The 21,978-nt window shown below is 48.1% G+C and overlaps 1 protein-coding gene across 4 annotated transcripts in view; it reads right to left on the reverse strand.

Moving 5' to 3' along the window:
* The window catches only part of TTBK1 (tau tubulin kinase 1), a 107,423-nt gene extending 96,623 nt beyond the window's left edge, over positions 1-10,800 (reverse strand). For 2 of the 4 annotated variants that reach the window (XM_048079022.2, XM_066993526.1), the window contains exon 1: positions 10,601-10,800. Coding sequence is in view for 1 of the 4 variants with exons in the window: in XM_066993524.1 (XP_066849625.1) it covers positions 10,199-10,324 (126 nt within the window). In the remaining 3 variants the exon portion in view is untranslated. Of the gene's footprint in view, positions 1-380; positions 2,868-10,198; positions 10,340-10,600 lie in introns of those variants that run through there. The other 2 variants (XM_066993524.1, XM_066993525.1) reach the window with 2 other exon arrangements.
* Positions 10,801-21,978: the final 11,178 nt, after the last annotated feature.

Here is a 21,978-nt window from a genome sequence, read left to right on the forward strand (position 1 = left end):
GGGCAGGTAATAAGAAAGGAATACAATAAGTAGGATTGGGAGTGCTCAGAAGAAAAAGAACAACAGCAGGGTTTCCAAGTGCAGCTGAGCAGCAGAACTTGGGCTCAGTCAACAGCACCATTAACTGCAGGCACTCAGTGTCACTCACGATGTTACAAACTTCATCTGTTTCCAACACACAATACCAATTTTCAAAATTAAATCCCTCATGTGAAAACAACAAAAAATATATACTTTTTTTTTGGTATAAGTAAGTTCCACCATGCACCAGCATTCTTTTATTAGGATAGAAATGCATATAATAATATAAGAAACAAGCTGATTAAAAGAAAATACAGTGTACTGGACTAACAATGTTTCAACCCTGGAATATATCATACCTCCTGCTGAATTTGAAACAGCAATTTAAAACAAGTCATACGTCAGGGTAGGTCTGACAGCAGGAGCTCGAAAGGTTCTCAATTGTTCCTTGCAGACACACATCTTCCTTCATTGCCTGCCTCTGCTGTAGCAAATCCTGCTCAGAGAGCAGGCTCGACTCCTAGCAGTTGTGGCTTAAAGTCTCCTCTGTGACATATTCTTCTCATAAGCATGCAAGGGCACCGGCTTTAGAAATTCTGGATTTGTTATTCAAAGCATGTCTGTAAAAAACCAAAGTATCTAAAGGTGAGGTTGCAAGATACCGGGACTGTTTTTCACCTTTGAAAGGCTTCTGTTTTCATGACCGTGAAGGAGTGATGTAAATGTGACTGGGAAAAAACAAAAAAGTCTAAAATGCTGGGATCGAGACAGGCAGCTCCAGATTTTCCGCTAACCCCAGGCTGCACTAAAGGGAACGTAATAAATACGGTAGCAGACACCCCTTGACAGCACTATTACCACTACCTGGTTATGCAGCCAACCCAACGTAGTTTGGCCCTCGCCGTGACTTTGAAGGATCAGCGCACAACCTAAGGAAAACAGCCCCCCCCCACCCGTAAGCTCACGCTGCCAGGTACTGTACTAGCGCACAAAGCAGTCAGACAGAGCAGTGGTTTCTGTGCCAAACCCACCTATCTACAGGGAGAATCAGCGCAGTTAATTACGGCAACAAATCATTAGGAACGCGCAGCAGAAACTGCCAACAGCGCGGGCGCTCTTACATGATCCTAATCCTCTCCCACCAGCAGTCTCAGCTGCAGAGCTCAGAAAATGGGGAGAAATGGGAGTTTGAGAGGGAAGTCTGTTATTTCCTTCCAGTCTCTCTGACCAAACTGCTTTGGTTTTTGATCCAAGCAGAAAACGAAATACAACACCAGGAAATCTCTCTTGCATCATAACCAACTTAAGCCTCTAGTAATGTAACGGAGAGGCATCATGGTCTGCTTACAATAAATAAATTTAACTGCAGGTAGATACACTTAAACTGCAAAGTCAATATAGATCACTATTTGCAAAGCTTGAGTAGTCTGCTGGTAGCCAAAATAAATATTTCTGAAAAAAAGCAAAAGCTAGGCAGAGTTTATACTTCTGATGTCACCTTGCCTGCACCTGACACCACTGGACATCACGTAAATTTTGATTCCACTTCTGCAAGACAGGGAAGGAAAAATCACGTATTTATAGATCTGCCACGTGGATTTCAGGTCGCCAAGAGCTTTCTGAAATTTAATAAAAAATTAGAGTAAGTGAGGTAACTGACACTTGCTGCACTGATACATCACATTAGACCAAATGAGACCAAGTGGGACAAAATTTTCCTGGCTTTCAAGCCCACTGCTGATCTCAGCAGAGAATGTTTGTAATTACACAGAAGAGATTTCCTGGGACTGACAGAAACATTTTATCATGCCAGCTGTTAGCCACTTAAATCACCTCTCTACAGCCCTCCTTTAGCTATTTCTTCCATTTTTCTGGGAAGCTCTCTGCCCTGGTTGGAGCATGCTCAGAGGAGCATGTTTAACCTTCTTCTACCTCCTATTTTCAGCAAATCTACAGTTACATCCTCTGATCTGCAGCCTTACAATTTTTTTTAGTTTGCAGACAGATGGTGAATTGCTCAAAGGTGATGTCCTCACAGCTGACCCACTTTTTCTTCTACCCTTGGGAAATCCCAATACATTCTCAACCATATTCAATGGTTCTGAGCTTTTTTCCTCCTCCTCAAAGACAAAAGTGCCCAGGGATGTAAAACTTGCTTTGAGACTCAAAGCACAAATGTCATTGTTATTTGAAGGGTCTACAATACAATTCTAGAGGAATCTGTTTCCTTCATAGTTGATCTAAAGATAATATTAACAACAAACACAATACCATCGAGGCAGATAGCAGCTGTGGCCCACACCTGTTTCTCTCTGTGACTGAACATCCTAGAAAGACACAAGAAAATTCTTGTATATGCAAGCATGCTCTGTTTAATTCCTTCTGCATTGCTGCAAGAGTCAGTTTCCAAGGAGAAATGGTGTTACTAAGCTCATGGAAGAGTTTTACAAGCTGGCCTCAATTGCCTCTGTATAAGCCATTTCCACACGTGTCTACGATGCCATCTAGTCCACAACTGTCAGCTTGTGCTTCCAATCTCCAAGCCCATGCAAACAATCATTTCCCATCCATAAACCACATTATTTGTTGAGTTTAACAGCTCTATGACTTAGGCACGTGTCTTCTCATTCTGCTATCAGATCTTTCAAAACATTACACCTGATCATTGTGCTTAAGAGAAGAATCTCTTTAGTATTATTCTCAGAGGAAAAAAAAAGAAATTAAAAAATAACAAAAAAACCACCTTCAAAATCTGTTCCTCGAGGCAGATTCATTGTAACAACCCATATTTATACTTTGATCCTCAATTTGCCAATGCTTTGCAAGGTAACTGGATCCTGAGAATTTCCTATTACAGAATACATACGGTTGTATTTTGTGCCTTGTTTTACTGTAAAAATCATTTTAATTCCATTCATGACTGTATTAAAGCAATGGAAAAAAAAATTTATACCTAAGCTGGCAAAAGCTCACAATTTTTCAGACTGATCTCAACCTGAAACGGGTAATTACGCCTTCTGTGTTCAATGTGCCAGAGCAGGCTGGCTACCAGAGAACACTTCTAATAATACTCCACAGACACAACAATCACTGCTTCGAGTCCAGCCTGGGCTCTTTGTAGTGGGGGAAAAAAGTAACAAGAATTTCACCACAATCAGAAACACAGATGGCAAGGATAAAGAAAATTTGTTTGGCAAAAAAAGGAACCATACTGAAATAAAAGCTTTTGAGTCACCATCAATCTTGAAATAGGTTGCAGAGACCAACACGTGACCAGACAGCACCGAAGCCTAGAACTTAACTTAAATGCTTCCTGCCTTTTCCCCCATGTCATCAAAAGAGTGAGAAAACACTTTGCTGCCTTCCTTTTGAATTTGTCTTTTACCCTTTTTTTCCTCCTGCTCACGTAAGGCCAGTAAGCCTCATCTTTGCTTGATGAGCAACCACTCTTTCTAGACAAGAGTCAAGAAAAGCAGAAAGAAAAAGCACATCTTACACAAAATACTTCTTAGCACAACCAAACACAGGCTCAGACATCTAGGATTAAGGCCTACAGGTCATGTCCACAGAGCATGGCATTGCTGCGGAGAGCAGCAGGAGGTAGTAGGACAATTCTGTCCTTGCCTACAACTGGAAGGACAGGCATTGGAGTCAGGTATAGGCCAGCATCCACACCTAATGGTCACTAAAAAGATGGAGATGAAGAAAGGCTGAAGGATGCCTTCCTAGTCACTTGAAAACAAAACTCTTTAAAATGCAGGTATCTTACCCAAAAGGCAACTGAAAGGCAAATTCATTTAGCACAGAAGCATCTTCCTATGAAGAAAATTTAAGAGACTGAAGGATTCCCCCTGTCTGGCTCATCTTCCTCTAGAAGCTGCAAATTGTTTCATTGGACTTTTCTTTTCCTTAAGGAAAGCAACTAGAGCAAGGGAGGTGGCAGATTCTAGATCTCTTGCTCTTTTCAGATCAAGGCTGAACACCTTTCAAAAGGCGTGCTTTAGCTACTGTAAATTTTACTAAAAACAAAAACCAAAACCACATTTTTGGGTGCTTAGACACTAATGAATGAAAGTTGACAACCAATGGAAACACCACAGTGGTTACACTGCGTTACCTACAGTCTACAAAGATACACTGATCCTGGATCCACAACTTCAGGTTCCTGCTTCACCACTAAAAAGCTACCTGCAATGGAAAGAAACAGTTCTCTTCTCAAGGTTATTCTCTTCTTCAAGGTTATTCCCTCGGCTTTGAGCTGCTTGACCTGGTTCATTGTAGGGTCAGTCAAATGCAAGCACCAGCACAATGCAGGAGTGGTACCTCAGATCCAGTTCAGCTTCAGTCAAGCCATGCTCTGCGTTTGTCTTCACAGCACCAAGTCCTCAGCCTACCATGGAACCACAGGGCTCAGCCATTTCTCCTTAAAAGCAGCCAAGTAACTCTGCCTCGAGCCAACCTCTTTTCCAAGGAAAGCAAGACGCAAGAAACCAATTACTTTTGATAACTTACTTGCATAACCCCTAAACCACTACATTTTAGAGTCCAAAGCATCTAGATTCTGTTTAAATAAATAGAGACAAGGCCAGCTGCGTGCCTCTGGACAGATGCACCCCTACCTCGCAGACCTCAGGAACAAAGCATTGCTTTTTCGATTTAGGGATGGATGAACTGAACAAACTGAGGTTTGGGGAGGGGGAAGAAGGAATTTCAGATACACTCCTGCCTTCAGGCTACGTTCCCACCATCAGTGATGCCAGGGAGGGAAAAACATCTTGTGGCAACACGTTTTTATGCTGACTGGCAGGGATCCTGTTGGTGAAACCTCTTTGCTGACCCCTTGCACCAAGAACAGCCACCCAGCAGAGGGCAAAAGGTAGGCTGCAGACGCAACTCAGTTTGTAGGCATGCCGACAGCTGAGCTTGTGGGGTAAAAGCACAGTGTGATAACCTGCCTGTCATCAGTGCAAGAGCAGCACACCGAGCCCTGGAGGGCAGATTCTTATGAAGAAGTTGAGGTCCCATATGATTGAGATCTATACAAACAATTCAGCATGGAGAAAGTGAACAAGAAATGACCGTTCGCTGCTTTTTCCAATGCATTAAGGAAGCAGCAGCATGCAACTCCAGTGGCATCACACCAGCCAGAAGCTGGCAAGCATCATGTCCATGGCTTTCGGTGGCAAAAAGGCCAAGAACGATAACCTGGGTTATCTAATTCTGCAATGGGAGAAGGAAAAAGACAAAATTTTAGAAGAACAAAAACAAAACAAACAAACAAAACACCAAAGAGTGCTTTCAGTGGTATGTGATATTGAAATGGGACCTTTTTGGGTGAAACAGGTCTCATAAAGAAGCTGGGGAACTAGAATGTATAGATTCAGGGAAGCACATTTAGGAAGCTGCTGAAGGGACTGCATTCGTGGGCACTCCAGTGAACAAGGTATGGAGAAAGAAGGTCAGGTCACTCAAGTGGAGGAATAGCATATGTACTAAAGAAAACAGTAGACTTAAAGGAGATAGGTAAATTAATTGTATCAAGTCTAAATTCTAAAATGTAGCAACAAAACTACCCCCTTGACCCTCTGACCAGAATGATGCAGCAACTGTGGTTTGCTGAGGGAGAGCAGAGGAGCTGCGAAGGGCAGCAGGGGGTAACTTCAGCTGCCTCTTGGAGATCAGGTTTGTAACTCCATAGTAGCTCAACTTGGTTCAGTAAGAGGAGAAATATGCCACCCTAAGAAAATAAAATCAAATCTTTGGCCAGAGCAACCTCTGCTCTGTACTTTAAACGGCTTGATTTTAATTCTAATTGACTTATTTTACAAACAGAAGTCTTTAAAAAATAGAATATACACAGAAAGGAAGAAAATGGGATGTATTCTTCTACATTAAATGTAAAATCATCAAGAAAAAAATAGCAAAGAGATGGAACAAACTGCTAAAGATAAACGTTATGCATTTTCCACACATACTTGACCACGGAGCAGCCAGCCAGTCTGCTGCATGACAGACTGACAAGGAATAGAAAGTCTGAACAAAGAAAGATGATGCCAAGGATTTTTTTGTACTTTGTTTTAAAGAGCTTTGCAGAGGATCTGGAAATTGGTCTTACTTCTGCACCAGACACGTTCAGAGAACTGAAAATGAGAATTAAAACTAACCAGGAGACAAGCAAAAGGGAGATGCCATGACTTCCAGACCTATAGGAAAGGCTAGGTGGTTTTGGATGACTAGACAAGTGTGCAGATAGGGCCATCTCTCTGACAACAGTGTATATGGATAGCCAAAACCTCCTGGTGTGGTATCAGATCAAAGGCCCTAAAAATTAAGATATCTCAGGATTAAACCAAAGTCTCTCTAAAACTAGTAACCAGTTAAAAGAGGGGAAAGCAAGCAGGAATACATAGCTAGGTTTCAAAACAGAGTTAACACACGAAATGACACACCCTGTGTACATGCAAAATTATTCAGGCTAACAAATAAAAAGACTGAAAAACTGCAGACTGCAACACCAAGAAGAGTACAGCTAGGAAAAGCATGTTACATGTGTCACTGGTAGGAAAAAGATTGGAGCAATAAGGGATTTTAGCCTTTCCAGCTGGGTATATGATCCTACAATTGAAGTCTTTTCACTAGAGATCAACTTCTCCTTATCTGTTTGGCAGCCTCTTTCTATCTGAGGAGCAGGCCACCAAAGCTTCTCCACTTACAGCCTCTGGGCTGACGGTGAGCCTTGTAACATTTCCTATCGCATGGATAGCAAGGAATTCACTTCCATCTGTCACGGCTGACACTAAATCTCTTTCTTTAGTCTAGGCTGCCCTATTTCTCTGGGGAAAAAAAAAAAAAAAAAAAGGAAATCTCTGCCCAGAAGCTCTCCCTCTCCCTCTATATGGCCGGAGTCAGCTCATCATCTGCAGTCTGTTCCTTTCATACTGTTCGCCAAATTAAAGGTGACATGGCTTGACACCAAAAGGAAAGGCTTTCCAAGCACATCTTATTTGATTACATCTACAGTCCATCACACTGCCAGTATCTTCCTTCTCAACTACAGAAGGGACCCTTTTCCATGTAAACACCTCTTGAGGGGTGAAGAAGACTTATCGGAAGGCAGTGGGGAACTGGGTAAAACCAAAAGGGACTGTGAGCCTGATGAAAAACCTACTCCGGTAGTGATTTTTTTCCATATAAAGCCCAATATATTGATGTTTTTTGCTTTTCTCCAAAAAATTGAAAAGTTCAAATGAAACAGCACCTGATATGCACTGAGATCCAAATCACACTGCTATTGCTGGATTAGTTTCCATATTTACCAGTATAACTGCTGCGGATCTCAACAGCATGATACAGATGCTGTATGCGGCTGCTATCGTGGAAAAAGACAAGAGCTGGTCCTGCACGGCACGAAGGAGGACAACCAATGTCCAGCTTGCACCTGGTAAGGCAAGGGAGCCTCAACCAGAGTTCAGACACAGAAGTGCATAAATCACATCATCCCCATCACCTCCCACCTCTCCTTCCTAATGCTTCAATAAGTATCTGCCAGATTTCTCCATTCTTCCTCTGCCTGAGGGAAGGAGGCTTTATAGCTGGCCTTTCTTATCTCTGTCTACCAAAGCAATCCTGGTAGTTATTCCAACTGGACAGTGTTTCAAAATGACACTTTGAGGGATTTCAGGACGTTTCTGGGGAATGTCCACTTTTTTTTTTTGGGGGGGGGGGGGGGGGGGGGGGGCGGAAATGGGAATGAAGCACTAGCTGTATCCATTCTTTTATCTTCTTCAGCAAGCCAGTGGAGCTTAAACATTGGCAAGTGCTTCCACAATCACACCAGCAAATCTTGGGTTGTGCCTTGCAACGTTCAAAGGAGGAGATACCAACAAAGTCAACAAGCCGCTAAAAATACGAGAACGGTCTACAAAGCCCCTAGGGACTCTGTAGAGACAGACTGTTCTACGAGGTCCTATTTTCTGTCTTCTGCTCTGTTCACTGTTTTCAAAGTGAACCAATGTTACCAAGGTCATCATGGAGCTCTGGCAAAAGAATCTAATCTAGGACCTTCCCAGAAAGGGAAGCCATTCCCACAGAGTTTACCTGGAACCCATACACAGACACATACCTAAATAAGACCAATGTAGAAAACTGACAGGACACGATTGAAGAGGTGAACCCATAGCAAGATCCACCAGAGCGTAGTGGGCTATCTAACAAGCTATAAAGCAATGTGGCAATCTTTCTGTAAGAGAAGGCAAAAAACCACGAAGGAATCACAGCTCTTAAAGAAGAAAGAAGGATTTGGCTCTTCCCGGATCTGTCTGATCACTACTGCTCTGGAAGACATCAAGTACCAACAGCTTCCATCAGAGGGTGGTTTCATTCTGCCTGCTCCAGCATTGAGATGTAGTTGGCTTCACCACCACACTTTCCTCTGGCACCAAACATCAGGGTTGGGATTGAGAGGAAAGGGGAAGGAAATCAATACATGGGCTGAGGTGGGGGCCACTTCATTAGCATAACCCCTGGAAGCTGTTGAAATAGATTTCCTACACCAGAGACAATCGTTTCTGGAGGGCCAAGAACACTGATGGGGGTCTGACTTTCTTCTTGCTAACTATTCCAAGAAATATATATATATATATATCCTTGAGGCTGATCCTAACAAAAACTGACCTAAAAGGAAATGTTAATTATGGTGTTTTTCTTCACCGTACAGAGAAGATGCCCATTCTTGAAGGAATGAGATTATCACAAAGCACGAAAAGCACAGAGAACACAGAATTTACAGCAGTGGACACCACATATGCCAACGAGCATCACGTCGTAAAAGTTTCTGACCTCATGTGCATCAGCATGAAAATGCTTCCTATGAGCTGGATGATCACAGGCATATAAAGAAAAAAAAAAAAGCACACATAATTCCTAGCCCACACCTATTATACTGAGAAAGTCTCAAAAGAAGTTGGTAGAGCGAAATGTGGTGAATAACTACTACTAGCTCTGATGCTCGCTGATCTTTAGTCGTAGCACCTGTAAAGGCACAGCACCTGTAAGCTTTAGTGTTGAGCTAGCAGGTAGCACACCCTATCTCACACAAAGCAGGAGGTTAAACTCACTCCTACAAAGAAAAAATTCGGATACTCAAAGATCTCTGTTGTGATTCACTGGGAAGTTTATTGCTAAAAGGTAGCACTTTCAGTGACAGTACAAAGAACATAAAGAAATGCATATGCTGTGGAAAAAAATTAGGAAATCTTTCCCTCTATCAATCAAATTATCTACACCTCCTCCTTGCAAATCTACAGAAAGTGAAAAATGTAGAAGAACGTTTAATGTACATCTGGTTTGGACCGCTCAGGAACACCACAGCAGCAGGTATTGAAATGCCCCCTGAGAAACACAAGGAACTGAGCAGCGACTAGTTCAGCAGGTATTGAAATCCCCCCCAAAACCACCAGGAACCGAGCAGCGACTAGTTCAGCAGACCCTGGAGGGGCAGTGCCAGTCGGTGGCCCTCAGTGCGCCGCTTCCTCGTGCCGTACAAGATGTGCTTCAAGGTCATGGTGGTCGTCTTGGAAGTTGGTGGTGGGTCCGAGCCGGGGTACCGGGTGGGTACCGGGTACCTTTTTGCCATGTACGTGTGGAAGCCGAGTGACCGCGGGCAGAGTCGCCGACACAGCCTCGTGTGCCACGCGCACCGCGGCACGAGGCTGGAGGCTGCAAAGCTGCCTCGGGCACCATTGTGCGCCAAGCACCAAAATCTCCCGATGGGGAGGAAAAAGCCTATGGAAGAGGAACCCTACGCACCCGCCCTCAAAGCCACGTCCCTCAGCGTTACCCCAGGACAGCACAGCGGAGCTCTGTGCCCAAACCCGAACAAAAACCCGAGGGAATCGGGCTGGTTCTCCACCGCCACCCGCCCATCCCTCGCACCAGGCGGAGCACGCCTGCCCATGCCACGGGCACGCCGCTGCGGGTCCGGGGGGCATCACGACGCCCCCGGAGCACCCCCTGAGCCCCCGGCCCCCCATCTCCAGGCCGTGTGCCCCCCACCCGCGGAGCCCTCGCCCCCCGCCCTGCCCCTCCCCGCGCCTCGCCCCTGGAGCCGGCACCGCCGGGGCTCGAACCCGTGGCACCGGGAGCCGCCCCCCCCCTCCTCCCCTCCCCGGCCCCTCACCTGGGGCCGCCCCGCCTCCCCCGCCGCCCGAGGTGGCCGCGTCCGCCCCTGCACTGCAGCTAGCGGCACCCCCCTCCCCCGCCCCTCTCGGCAGATGGTTCGCCCCACCCCGTCCCGCCTTCTCATTGGCGGCGAGCGGCCGTCACTCCTCCCCGGGCCCGCCCATCCCGCGGAGCATGCTGGGAAAACGAGTCCTCCACCTGCTCTCCAGCCCACAGCGGGCGGAGGGGCGAACTACAAATCCCGCGCTGCCCCGCGCGCAGCCCCGGAGCGGCCCGGCCCGGTGCGGGCCCGCACCCCTCGCCCCCCCAGCGGCCAAGCGGGGCGGCCACCCCCCCTCTACGCCGCCAGCGGCCGCCGCGGCCTCCGCCGCCCGCCCCGCCCCGCCCCGTCCCGGCTCACCTGGCCCCGCCGCCTCCCGCTGCGGCCGGCGTAGGCAGCGCACGCCCCGCGCCGTCAGCGCGGCTTCACCGGTCCCGGTGCCGCCTGCCCGCGGGCGCTGCGGCTGCGGTAGCGGGGCGGTTGCGGGGCGGCCCCGGGAGCATCGTCTCCCCCTCGGAGGAGCCGCGGCGGGCGGCGGGATTCGCCCACAATGCACCGCGCGCCGCACCGACGGCAGCCCTGACATCACCCGCGGGCCGCCCCCGCCGCCACGGGACCGCCCCGGGACCGCCCCGAGCCGCCGCCGGATGGGATCGGCACCGGCACCGGAGCCCTCGTCCCGCAGCCTCCCGCAGGGCTTGGGACCGGCACCGGCACCGGCACCGCCTGCCCTTGGGTGGGGTCGAGCCCTGGGGGGGCCGGGACCGGCACCCCCCGCCGCACCGAGGCCGGTTCCTGCGCTGCTGGGGCTGGGAGCAGGCTCAGCTGGTCAAAAAGCGGGCACAGCGCCGGTGTGGCCACGGCTGCACCGCACGCAGCACGGGGGCAAGTGACCCTCTTGGCGTGTGCTGCTGTCCTCGGGCACCCCTGTCCCCGGTCACCCACTGTCCCCGGTCACCCCCTGTTCCCCGACCCGGTGTATGCAGCTGTGACCCCGCACCCCAGCTCACGTTGCCCTCAGGTGCCACATAAGCACACGCCTCCAAAAGTCAGCGCCCCACGGCCCGAGCTGTGGTGCTCCCCTTGCAGGACATGCCTCCCGGCCATGATTTTCCCCCTCCCGGAGCAGTGCACCCGGGGCCAAGGCAGTAGCAAGAGGGATGTGTTATGGAGGTTGGCTCCTGCAGAGCCATCACAACACGGCCGCTCCTGGCCACTCAGGGAGAGCAGGGCTGCCAGGCCTCCATGATGTTCCTTCACTGGGGGGAGGACGCCCTGCTCCCCGTGTCTTGAGGGCTTTCTCAGTGGAAGCATCCTTGAGAGTCTCCATTCCTGCAGCAGCTCATCCCCCAGCTCCCCGGCTGTAACACAGCCCTTCACAGGCAGCTGCATCTTCATGCCCAGGGCCATGCTGTTTTGGGCCTCTGATTGACAGATGACTGACCATTGCCACATGAGCTTCTCATGCTCCAAGTGTAGTCCTCATCACTTGTGTCCCTAGGCCCATGCCCCTGGTGTTGGGTTTGAGAGAGCTCAGTGGAAGCAGACAAAGTAAAGGGCGAAGGTGAGAGAGCTGTCTTTCTCTGCAAAGGCCCTCTCTGATGATTTTGGGTGGCCTCCAGGCCCCCTTTTCAATATCCAACCTGCCGCCATGGACATCTTTGGCACACCACTCTCCCAGGCTGCCTTCCAGACACGCCTGAGGGCCTCACAGAGCTTTCCCATGGAGGGATGCAACTCGGGGAGAGACTCGTGGCCAGATATGCCAGAGGACTTGTTCAGCTCTTTCTACCTGCTGCCAGCATCCTTTTCTATGGGGAAAAGCAGCCCACAAGGCCGAGGGCAGGGTCCTCACAGCCCAGCAGGAGAGAGCTGGTGGGGCACCAAACACAAACCCAGCAGGATTATTTTGGAGGAGACTGTCATTGTCCTGGGTGCACTAATAAGCCTTAATGGCTCCTACTAGCCACAATGGCATCTCCCTGCCCATGGGCCCATGAGCCCTGTTACAGCTCAGTCTTCAGTCCCTGCCTGAGCAATGCTGTGCTGGTCTGCAGCTGTCCATGGATCCTGACTTGTGGATGGACTTCCTAACTTGCGCTTGGACCTGTCTTGTCAGTATGGGCCTGCCCAAAGCCACAGGAAAATGTCTGACCAAGTCTATCATCACTGGACCTGATCCTCGTCTGGAGATTGACTTTTTGGCTCAACCTCACACCTGCCTCATCACCACAAACTTGACTGATGATTTGGGCTCCTGGTTGGACTTGGCAACCATCACTGCATCCACCTTCCTGGGTACTTGGCCCTGGCTGCGGAAGGCCTTGCTGGCAGAGCTAACTTAACAAAATTAGAGCAGGGTCCTGTCCAGGCCAGTTTGGAAGATCTCCAAGGATGGAGAGACCAGCAGGTCCCTCCCCTGGAGAAGTTTTCCCATGCTCAATCAGAATTATATTGTAATTTGTGTGTCTGGCCTTCATTGAAAGGATGGAGAATGCAATATTACTTGATGAGCTGAAGTGGAAATCAGGCGAGAGCTGGAGGCTTCCTGCCTTTCTCAGTTGTTTCCTCCAGACAGCTGTTGTCTCATGAGCATGCCTTTGCCACATCGACACCAAGCCCAGAGCATCATTACCAAGATGGAGGGGACAAAAGAGTTTGGTGCTGAAGCTTTCTGTCCCTACTTATGGTGGGCAGCCCCATGTGCTCCCCAAGAGGAAGCTGGCATGACGGAGAGGTTTATCAACAAGGAGTTTCAGGTACAAAGCACACAGCAATGCCATTGTATATATGGCTCTATAGTTTTGCCTGTTTTTGCCTTCACCCTCTTTCTTTGTGGGGCCAGTTTTGTGCACACCAGGTGGGAAGACCATTGGAAAACATGGTTAGGAGTAGAACAGTTATAACAAATTCATGGATTTCATTATCTTCTTACTCTCAATTTTAGGATATTAAAGGAAAAATGGGGACAAGCAATTGGGAAACAACACAGGTCAAATACCTGCTCTGTAGCAGGGAAAAAGAGATGGAAAAAGACTGAGCAGAGTTTTTCTCATCAGCCCTTTGCAAGTCAAGACTGCATGTCTGAAGCCCAGTCTCAAAAGCGCAGTTCCCAGGAGTAATATGGTTGGGTTGTGTTGGTTGGGGTGGGCTGCAGGCCGGCCTTCTTCCTCAGTTGCCCCACAATAAAAAAGGCTTCCCACAACAGGGTTGCGTGTGGGGCTTCCTACACCTCTGTGGTATGACAGTATTGGGTATTCGATATAGAAAAGCAGAGCAAATCTGTCAGAGGGTGTCATCGTGTGTGTCCATAGGGTAGCTGTGCCCGGGAGTGGGGCACAAACAGAAATCCCCTGATATTCCTGCTCTCCCAGGTTGCACAAGCCCGTGAGAGCAAGAGGTGGTTTGTGGGGTAAATGCAGAATGAATGAAGCCATGGAGAAGTACTGTGGCATGGAGGCTGGAGCCAGGATAAGCCTCCTTGGTGGAGTCCCAGCTTTGCCCAGAGCCGCTGAGTGTTGTCGACGGAGGGAAGACACAAACGCTCAATATGAGTGTTAAGTATGCTTCAGCTTTAATGGATAGCTCAATTGTCTTTTATCGTGTACAGGATAATTAGCTCATACATATTGCAAAAGCCAAGCTCCTTATTGGTAAGCGTCATCTACTGCCCTATCTGTTAGTTCCGCATTCTTCTATCCGCTAGTTCCCCTTTCTAATCTAACTATAACTCCCAGGGCAGTATGCCCTCTACTATCATTGTTTCTAATTGCCTGGGATTTCTCACAAGAGTTCCCAGACAAGCCTTGCGTACGTGCCTTTGCTCTTGTTTTTCTAGACCAGCTGGGTGCGGTAATCCGCCATTTCCTTATCTTGCAGCTGCACGAGATCAACGTGATTACGCGCAGCGAGCCAGTCCTCAACAATTCCCCCGTTTTTATTTTAAACCAAAAGCTTTCTATAGATTTTTCTATCAATCACCGCACACACTGCAATAAGCAAGGTACAATAAGCAACAGGGTCAAAAATCTCATGCAGAACTACGATTGTAAAGTAGTGTGCCTACTAGAATCTACATCAGTCAACAAGCCACTAAGCGCTAGGAATGTTGCTTCGCAGCGATACTGCTTCTTACTCGCACAGCACAATCACACAATCACACAATCACGCAGAGAGGCCTCTTGCACTTCTCATTCATACCACAAGACAATATCACTTAAAATAATTTGTGTGCAGCTTCAGGAGGTCCTTGTCTGCTCCCGTGGTGAGCGGCTGAGAGTGGAGACCCCTCCGAGGAAAAAATGCTCGGGGTGCACCTAGGGGCGTCCGTTCCACAGTCGATCCCACAGCCGAGCAGAGCGGCTCCTGGCGCAAGGAAGGATGCTATTATAGTTTGTATAATGACAGCAAAGAGATGCATTGCAATAAGGAGCACGTGTGGCATTGACCCCTTTTTTTTTTTTTTTTTTTTTTTTTTTTTTTTACACATGCTATTACTGTTGCTAGAAAAACCCTACTAGTTAACTGCTCGAGCCTTTTTATTAGGCAACTAAATACTACTCGCGCCGCTACTATAATTAGGACAATTATTAGCAGTAAGCGTAGCCCTTCTTTTATCAGACCCAATATCCAACCCCCCATGTTCTCAAACCAATTTGCAAACAGTCTATCAAGCCAATTATCTTGGACCACTATCTTCTTGGTGTGGTCTCTCAGCCATTTCAGTTGCTCGTGGATTGACTCGCCATGGTCCGAGAGATTAAAACAGCACATTCCTTCGAGCTCTTCACACCCGTGGCCCTGTGCCAGCAGTAGAAAATCAATCGCCGCTCTGTTCTGTAACACAGCGTGTCGCAAGCTGTCCAGGTCCTAGGCCATTTCTGTGAGTATCTGCGTAGTCACATTTAATGTTTTCACCACTGTACTTCAAATCTACATTTTACAAAGTGACCAGCAAGTGTGCCACATTAACTGACCAACCTCTGAGATTTTACCTTTCATACCAGTGTCTTCTTGGGCTCTTTTAATTAAACACGTTTCTCATTCAAGTGAATTGAAATGCTTCAGTTGGTTTTATTCTCAGGAGCCTCATAAAAAACAAAGATATTGCACCCTCTTTGTTCAGTTATTCAATGTTTGTCTCTTTCACAGCAAGTAATTACTTCATTGAAGTTAAAACTTCCAAACATAACTTACTAATAGTCTCCAATTTCAGCTCAGATCACTCGTTGAAAATACTCTGCTAAATACAGATAACTTACAATAACTTTAACAGTTAATTGTCCATAACAAACACCATGGTTTTTCTCCAGACCAATGTTCAAATTTTAAGACCACCCTTTAATATTTCTTTGTACAGGTGAAAAACAGTCTTCAATTTTCTAGTCTTGTTTTAAATATAAAAGTTGGAAGGGACATTCAAGTTTCAAGTCTCCACACTGAACTTAAAAAAAAAAAAAAAATCATGTGGAGGTAAACAAATCAAGTTGTATACTCCAGGAGGTAGAGGCCTTCAATTTGTGTTCATATATACATATGCACAGAATTCAGTGTTCCAACAGAAAAAGAATTAGCCAAAAAGTAATAAAAGTTATTTACTACTGTGACATTTCAAGACTTCCACAGCTTTGCCTAAAGACACAAACACAATTAACATAATTTTTTTTTTTTTTTTTTTTTTTTTTTTTTTCGAATGTCACATTTGCTTGTTTTACAGCCCAACAAGCTAGTTTCCCAAGGCTAGCCATAGCATGGGCTACCGCCACTCCAGGCACAAGTGCCGCCGAAAAGAATCTTTCGGCTGGACCCCAGAGCTCGACCTGATCATCACAGTCACTCCCCAAGGTTTTTAGACTGCGTCTCGTTCGGCGTTTCCATTGCTGAGTAATGTTTCGCAATTCTTGACTATGTAGATCAGGGGCAAACAGGGTCAGGCGTCCCAAATAGCACGGCCCACCGTGTGCATTTGCTGGAATCCCCTGCCAGGCTCGATCTCCACAGATCAGGAATATACCAGGTGGTAAGGCCTTAGCAGTTTGCCTTGGCCATGTGCTTGACTCGTTCCCGTATGCCCCCATGGTGGTGTTGGTGGTGTCGTTGTACCTGCAATAGCTGCTATTAGCTTCGAACCCCCTTGTGTGAGAGGTCACATTCTGTCTCAATCCTATTGTCAACATCGCCATTCCTCCCGTCGATCCGAACGCTCTCGATCCTCGTGGTTGATTATGTAGTGGGGGAACATTTTCAGTCAAGTGTGGCAAAGGCACCAATTGAGCCAATCGAGTTTCCTTCGGTATATGTAGCGGAGGGAACATGGCTGATACCATAATTTGTATCTCCCCAGTAAAGTCCTTATCAATAAGTCCTGTTAACACTAAAGCCCCATTTAATGTCGCCGATGACCTTCCAATCAGAAGTGCTCCAACAGGCTCATTATTAATTTTTACAGGTCCCATAACGCCTGTTTTCACCCCAACAGGCTTATTGTCCATCAAAGTCACATTTACTGCGGTTGCCAAGTCCAATCCCCAGGCTCCCTCTGGTGGCTGGTTGGAGGTGAAAGGATTCGTCTCGGTTGGAGTCTCCGCAGCTGCCGCCGCTGTTGAGGGGAAAGCCGCTTTCTGTGTCATCGCGGGGCGGCGGTTCCCGCTGGTCTTCCCGTTTCCCTGGATCTTCCGCCGGCAAGCGGTTTCATTATGCGTATTAGATCGGCAAGAGGGACACCACACATTAGCCGTCCCACATTGCCTCTTCATATGACCCGCGATGCCACACCGATAGCAGCGTAGTGCAGGTCTTCTCGACGAGTGAGGTCCTTTTCCACTTTGCAGGGGGGCAAGGGCGGCGAATACCTGCGACTGACTAGCCTGCAGTCCCTGAGTAATACTTTCCCCTACCTTTCGAATAGCGTCAACCAATAGCGCCTGCGAGCCTATCGGTATCCGCGACAATCGATCAAGAGCCTCTTCTATAGTCCAGGTACTGGGCAGCGTATTTAGAACATTTCGAGAGGTTTGATTACAATTTTGAAGGGCGCATTGTTTAAGAATAGGGCCTTTGAGATATTCGGGTAACCCAGCTACCTGTATAGCTGCGGCAACCCTATCAATAAATGTTCCAAACGCTTCGTCTCGCCCTTGCTTGATGGACATATAGGAGGGCATTCCTCCAGGCTCCCTAATTTGGTCCAGTGCTCTCCTAGCTAGCGTCATGGTCGCTTTTGCCTTATCCGGCCCCATTAGGGCCTGTGCCTCCAAGCGATTGTATGCACCGACCCCCAAAAGCTCCTCCAGCGTGACCCCGTATAATGGATCTCCGGGCTGACGCTGCACCGCAACTGCCTCCTGACAAGCTGAATGCCAATGGGCATTAAACAGCAGGATCTGATGCTGCGTCAGTATTAGTTTCATGATATTACGAATGTCGCCGGGGAGCAACACGTTAGTGGACCACAGATAGTCTAACATCTGTTTCGTTGGCTCCCCACGTATTCCTGACTCATTTACCGTGGCACGCAATTGGGTCAGTATTTTCCAGTCCAGATTTGTCATAGTAACAGTTATCTGGCCCTGGGCGTCTGGTGGAGAATACACCACGGGGAAGGCGCCTACAAGCTCTGTCGCTGCCCCCACATCACCTTCACGTAACGCCTCCCCTGCTATTTTCGCCCAGAGTCCTGCTCTCTCCGACCCCCCTGATTCGAGTCGCATATCTTTCAAAAATGGATTCTTATTTCTCCCCTCGCCTGCCGCCTCTCCCTCGGGAGTTTCCAGGGGTAGAGGAGGTGCACTGGGTCGTGCCCCCTCTCCCCATCCCCCGGGTGCCTTCATGGTGAATTGTTGAACCGACGGAGGGAGGGGGTACGGATTGGCCTCTTCATCCGCCCTCAACGTTTTACCCAGCCGCTCTGTTGCAGCGGCTGCTACTTTCTGTTCTACCCGATGTATTGTTAAAGCATTCGTAACAGCCCGCCACGGTTTTGCCAGCTTCTTAGCCGTCTTATTCTCACTAATCATTTCCTCAAACAATATATCACCAAACTTACGCCACTCATCCTCCTCAAACAATGTGTCAGGGTTAATAAAGCAGCCCTTCGCCACCCCATAGGCCACTAACCCCTGTAATTCTTTATGACAATCTATATCTGGCGTCTTACGCTTTTCTAAAAAGCACTTAAGTAAATTAATTGCCGCTTGTTTCTCCATGCTTACTCACGGTGCCGTTGCCCCCGTGCAAAGCGTGTCTTACGCTTTTCTAAAAAGCACTTAAGTAAATCTATTGCCGCTTGTTTCTCCATGCTTACTCACGGTGCCGTTGCCCCCGTACAAAGCTTCCGTTCGCGGCGTTCCGGCGGGACCCGCTATGGGTTCGTCCCGGGCGCTCTTCCCGAGTCGCCTTCTGCTCGCCCCAATCTTATGTTCCGCGGATTCCGGGTTACGTAGTCAGAACCGGCTTTCCCCTTGTACTCCGTCGCCTAATACCGGCTTACTCGTTCAGGGTTCTCGTCCAGCAAGGGTCCCTGTTCGGGCGCCATTTGTTGTCGACGGAGGGAAGACACAAACGCTCAATATGAGTGTTAAGTATGCTTCAGCTTTAATGGATAGCTCAATTGTCTTTTATCGTGTACAGGATAATTAGCTCATACATATTGCAAAAGCCAAGCTCCTTATTGGTAAGCGTCATCTACTGCCCTATCTGTTAGTTCCGCATTCTTCTATCCGCTAGTTCCCCTTTCTAATCTAACTATAACTCCCAGGGCAGTATGCCCTCTACTATCATTGTTTCTAATTGCCTGGGATTTCTCACAAGAGTTCCCAGACAAGCCTTGCGTACGTGCCTTTGCTCTTGTTTTTCTAGACCAGCTGGGTGCGGTAATCCGCCATTTCCTTATCTTGCAGCTGCACGAGATCAACGTGATTACGCGCAGCGAGCCAGTCCTCAACAGCTGAGAATGAAGGCTGAGGCTTCAAACCATCTCCAGCAGGTCATGGATGGATGCAGAGAAGCCAGACTGCCTTTCTAGGATGCCAAATGCTACTTACCCCAGCAGGGATGAAAATCCTGTGCTTGAGTGCTTCCAGTTGAAGGTCATGATCCTGCAAATACCTCTGCCCGTGTTGAGCTTTATGCTGGCACCCTGAGGACAGGATGCTTGCACACTGCATTGAGCAAGACTTGTATATATTGGCAGGAATCAAAGATGAGGCCAATAAATGACATTGTTGGATGTTTTAGTAGTAGGAATAGGAGAAGAATGATGGGTGCTGATTTTATTTTTATTTTTTGATGTGTTCGTTTGTTTGGTTTTGCTTTCGGTTTTGCTACAGCTCTGAGTAACAGATACCCATAGCCAAACTCACCCAATACTCACACCACTACTGGCTTGGTTCCTCAGTACTTGCCATGACGTCAGCATAAAAGACCCTTGATACATGCCAAGGGCTGCTAAAATCTCATGTTCAGTGAGGTTGCCTGGCTGGAGCAGGAGGCTGTCTCAGGAATCTTGGCTGCACCAGGGAATGAATCTCTCTGCAGTGGTGGCTGCAAGCTTTGGGAGCTGCCTTAAAGAGGTGGCGTTCACGGATAACAGTAAGAGGGCTTCCCCAGAGCTGCTAACACCAGCATCACTGTTTGGACTCCATAATGCCAAGAGGGGCTTCTGAACAGAAAAAAAGCAATTCCATACTTGCTCTTACCTAGCTCCAGCCCTTCCTGGCATACTCAAGCACTGTACTTAATGAGAATTGCTGTAACCCTCATTTGCTTTCAAAAGCAAGCAGTCTGCTGTCAGCCTTCATCACCAGAAAGTCAGGGACAGGGAGGAATTACAAAACCTCATCTTCCTTCTGCCCAGCTCTTTTAGAAGCAAGAATTCAGGGTTGTCCTTGTCCTGCCAAGCAGCTCAGCTGAGCTGGGAGATCAGGTGCTCTGCAGGCTGGATTGTGCCTGAGTTGTGCTGATGGTGGTTACAGCTTTCTTTGAGGAAAAAGACAGCCAAAACCCGAGGATGGAGAGTTGCCTGGTGATGTAAAGAAAAAAAAAAAAAAAAAAGAAATTTCATGTTGGAAAAGGAAAATCAGTCTTATATGAAAGAAAATCAGAGAATGGCAGCATTCCCAGAAGATTTCAAGGTCTGCAGCAGCCTAGGCAAAATAAACAGCTAGGTTTTCAGGCCAAAGAATTTAATTTCATGCTCTGTTTTTTTGGACAACACTTCCCTCCACTTCTATCTGCTATTTGTGTGTGTGTGTGTGTGTGTGTGTGTGTGAAAAGCTTTCATCTGAAATACTGATTTATTTATTTATTGCCGCTAAGTAATTTTGATGTAAAACTTCTGAGCTATCCTTAAGCAAACCAACCGAAAGCGGAACAACTCCCCATACTCCCATCTGGCACAAGGTGGCACACACGCTATTGGTTATAACTTAGCGCTTATCCAAAAAGAAATATTGGCATTCAGAAGACAAGGAAGGAATATGTAATTGTATTAGCAGTGTGACGATGCCAACTTTACAAGGAAGTTAAGGGGATATTTAATCTTATATGTTACCTATAAAACACAGATGGAAATGTCAGAAGTGCCAGAAATCCGAGTCCTGATAAGGTCTATACCATTTACCTAGATAAAATGTCTGGTGATATTCCTAGGAAATCTAGAGAAAACACTACCTTGTCGCTACCACTGCCAGAACAAGCTTGAGCTTAGCACAAAGAATAGGTTAAAGCCACTATTCTTGAATATGAAATGTGCTTTGTCTGCCCAAATTCTGGGAATTCACTGAGGTGGCACTTAGGAAATACTCGATAGTTTGGCACTTCTTAAGGAATCCCAGACCTTGCTGTGATCTTTGCAACTATGTGCTGGGAGGCAGGACCAGACTGCCTAAAAGAATTACTGCACAGCAAAGAGGGCAGTGTTATGCACGAAGAAGAAGGTCAGTGTTATCTGCTGTAAAATCTCAGTGCTCGTTTTTCGCGGGTCAGGGTTGGATCATGTCTCTCAGCCACCCTGGTGTTGCGACTAAGGGGAAGTGGAGAAGCACTGTGATACCAAAGCTGGGAGCTCCACGTTGTGGTAATAACGATGCTCGCAGGGCTGCCAAGAAAAAGGGGATGTGCACCCTCTTGGAGACCTACCCCACTTCAAGCTGCGAAAGCAATGAGGGGGCAGTAGTAAGACACACTTCTGCGTGCGTGTCTGTGCAGAGGGTTCCCAGGGCTGTGTGGACACAGGGTCACATTGGGGTGGGCATCTCTCAGGGTGTTTTCCCAGGGCTGTGTGGGTGGTGGGGTGTACTTGTGTGAGTGCAATGTGTGTTCCCGAGGCTGTGAGGCTGCCGGGGTGTCTGTCTGGCTTCAGGAGGGTTCCTAGGGCAAGGCCCTGCACCTGGGGAGGAACAGGCCCATGCACCATGGGGACTGACTGACTGGAAAACAGCGGGCAGAGAAGACACTGTGTGTTGTGGTTGCCACCAAGCTGACCATGAGCTAGCGGCGTGCCCTTGTGACAAAGGAGGCTAAGGATACCCAGCGCTGCCTCACGAGGAGCTGATCCTCCCCCCGTGCTCAGCACTAGCGAGGCCACACCTGGAGCACCGGGCTGCCCCCCTCAGCCACCCCATGGTCCCGGCGGGTGCAGGGGCTCCCCCGGGTGCGGGCCGCTCCCGGTTCCCGTCCCTCCCCGTGCGGGCGGTGTCTCCCGAAGCCAGGGGGGTGTTCCCGGGGCCGGGGGCGGTGCC

This window comes from Anser cygnoides, chromosome 3, assembly GCF_040182565.1.
Source record: "Anser cygnoides isolate HZ-2024a breed goose chromosome 3, Taihu_goose_T2T_genome, whole genome shotgun sequence".
In the NCBI taxonomy this organism is placed as follows: Eukaryota; Metazoa; Chordata; class Aves; order Anseriformes; family Anatidae; genus Anser; species Anser cygnoides.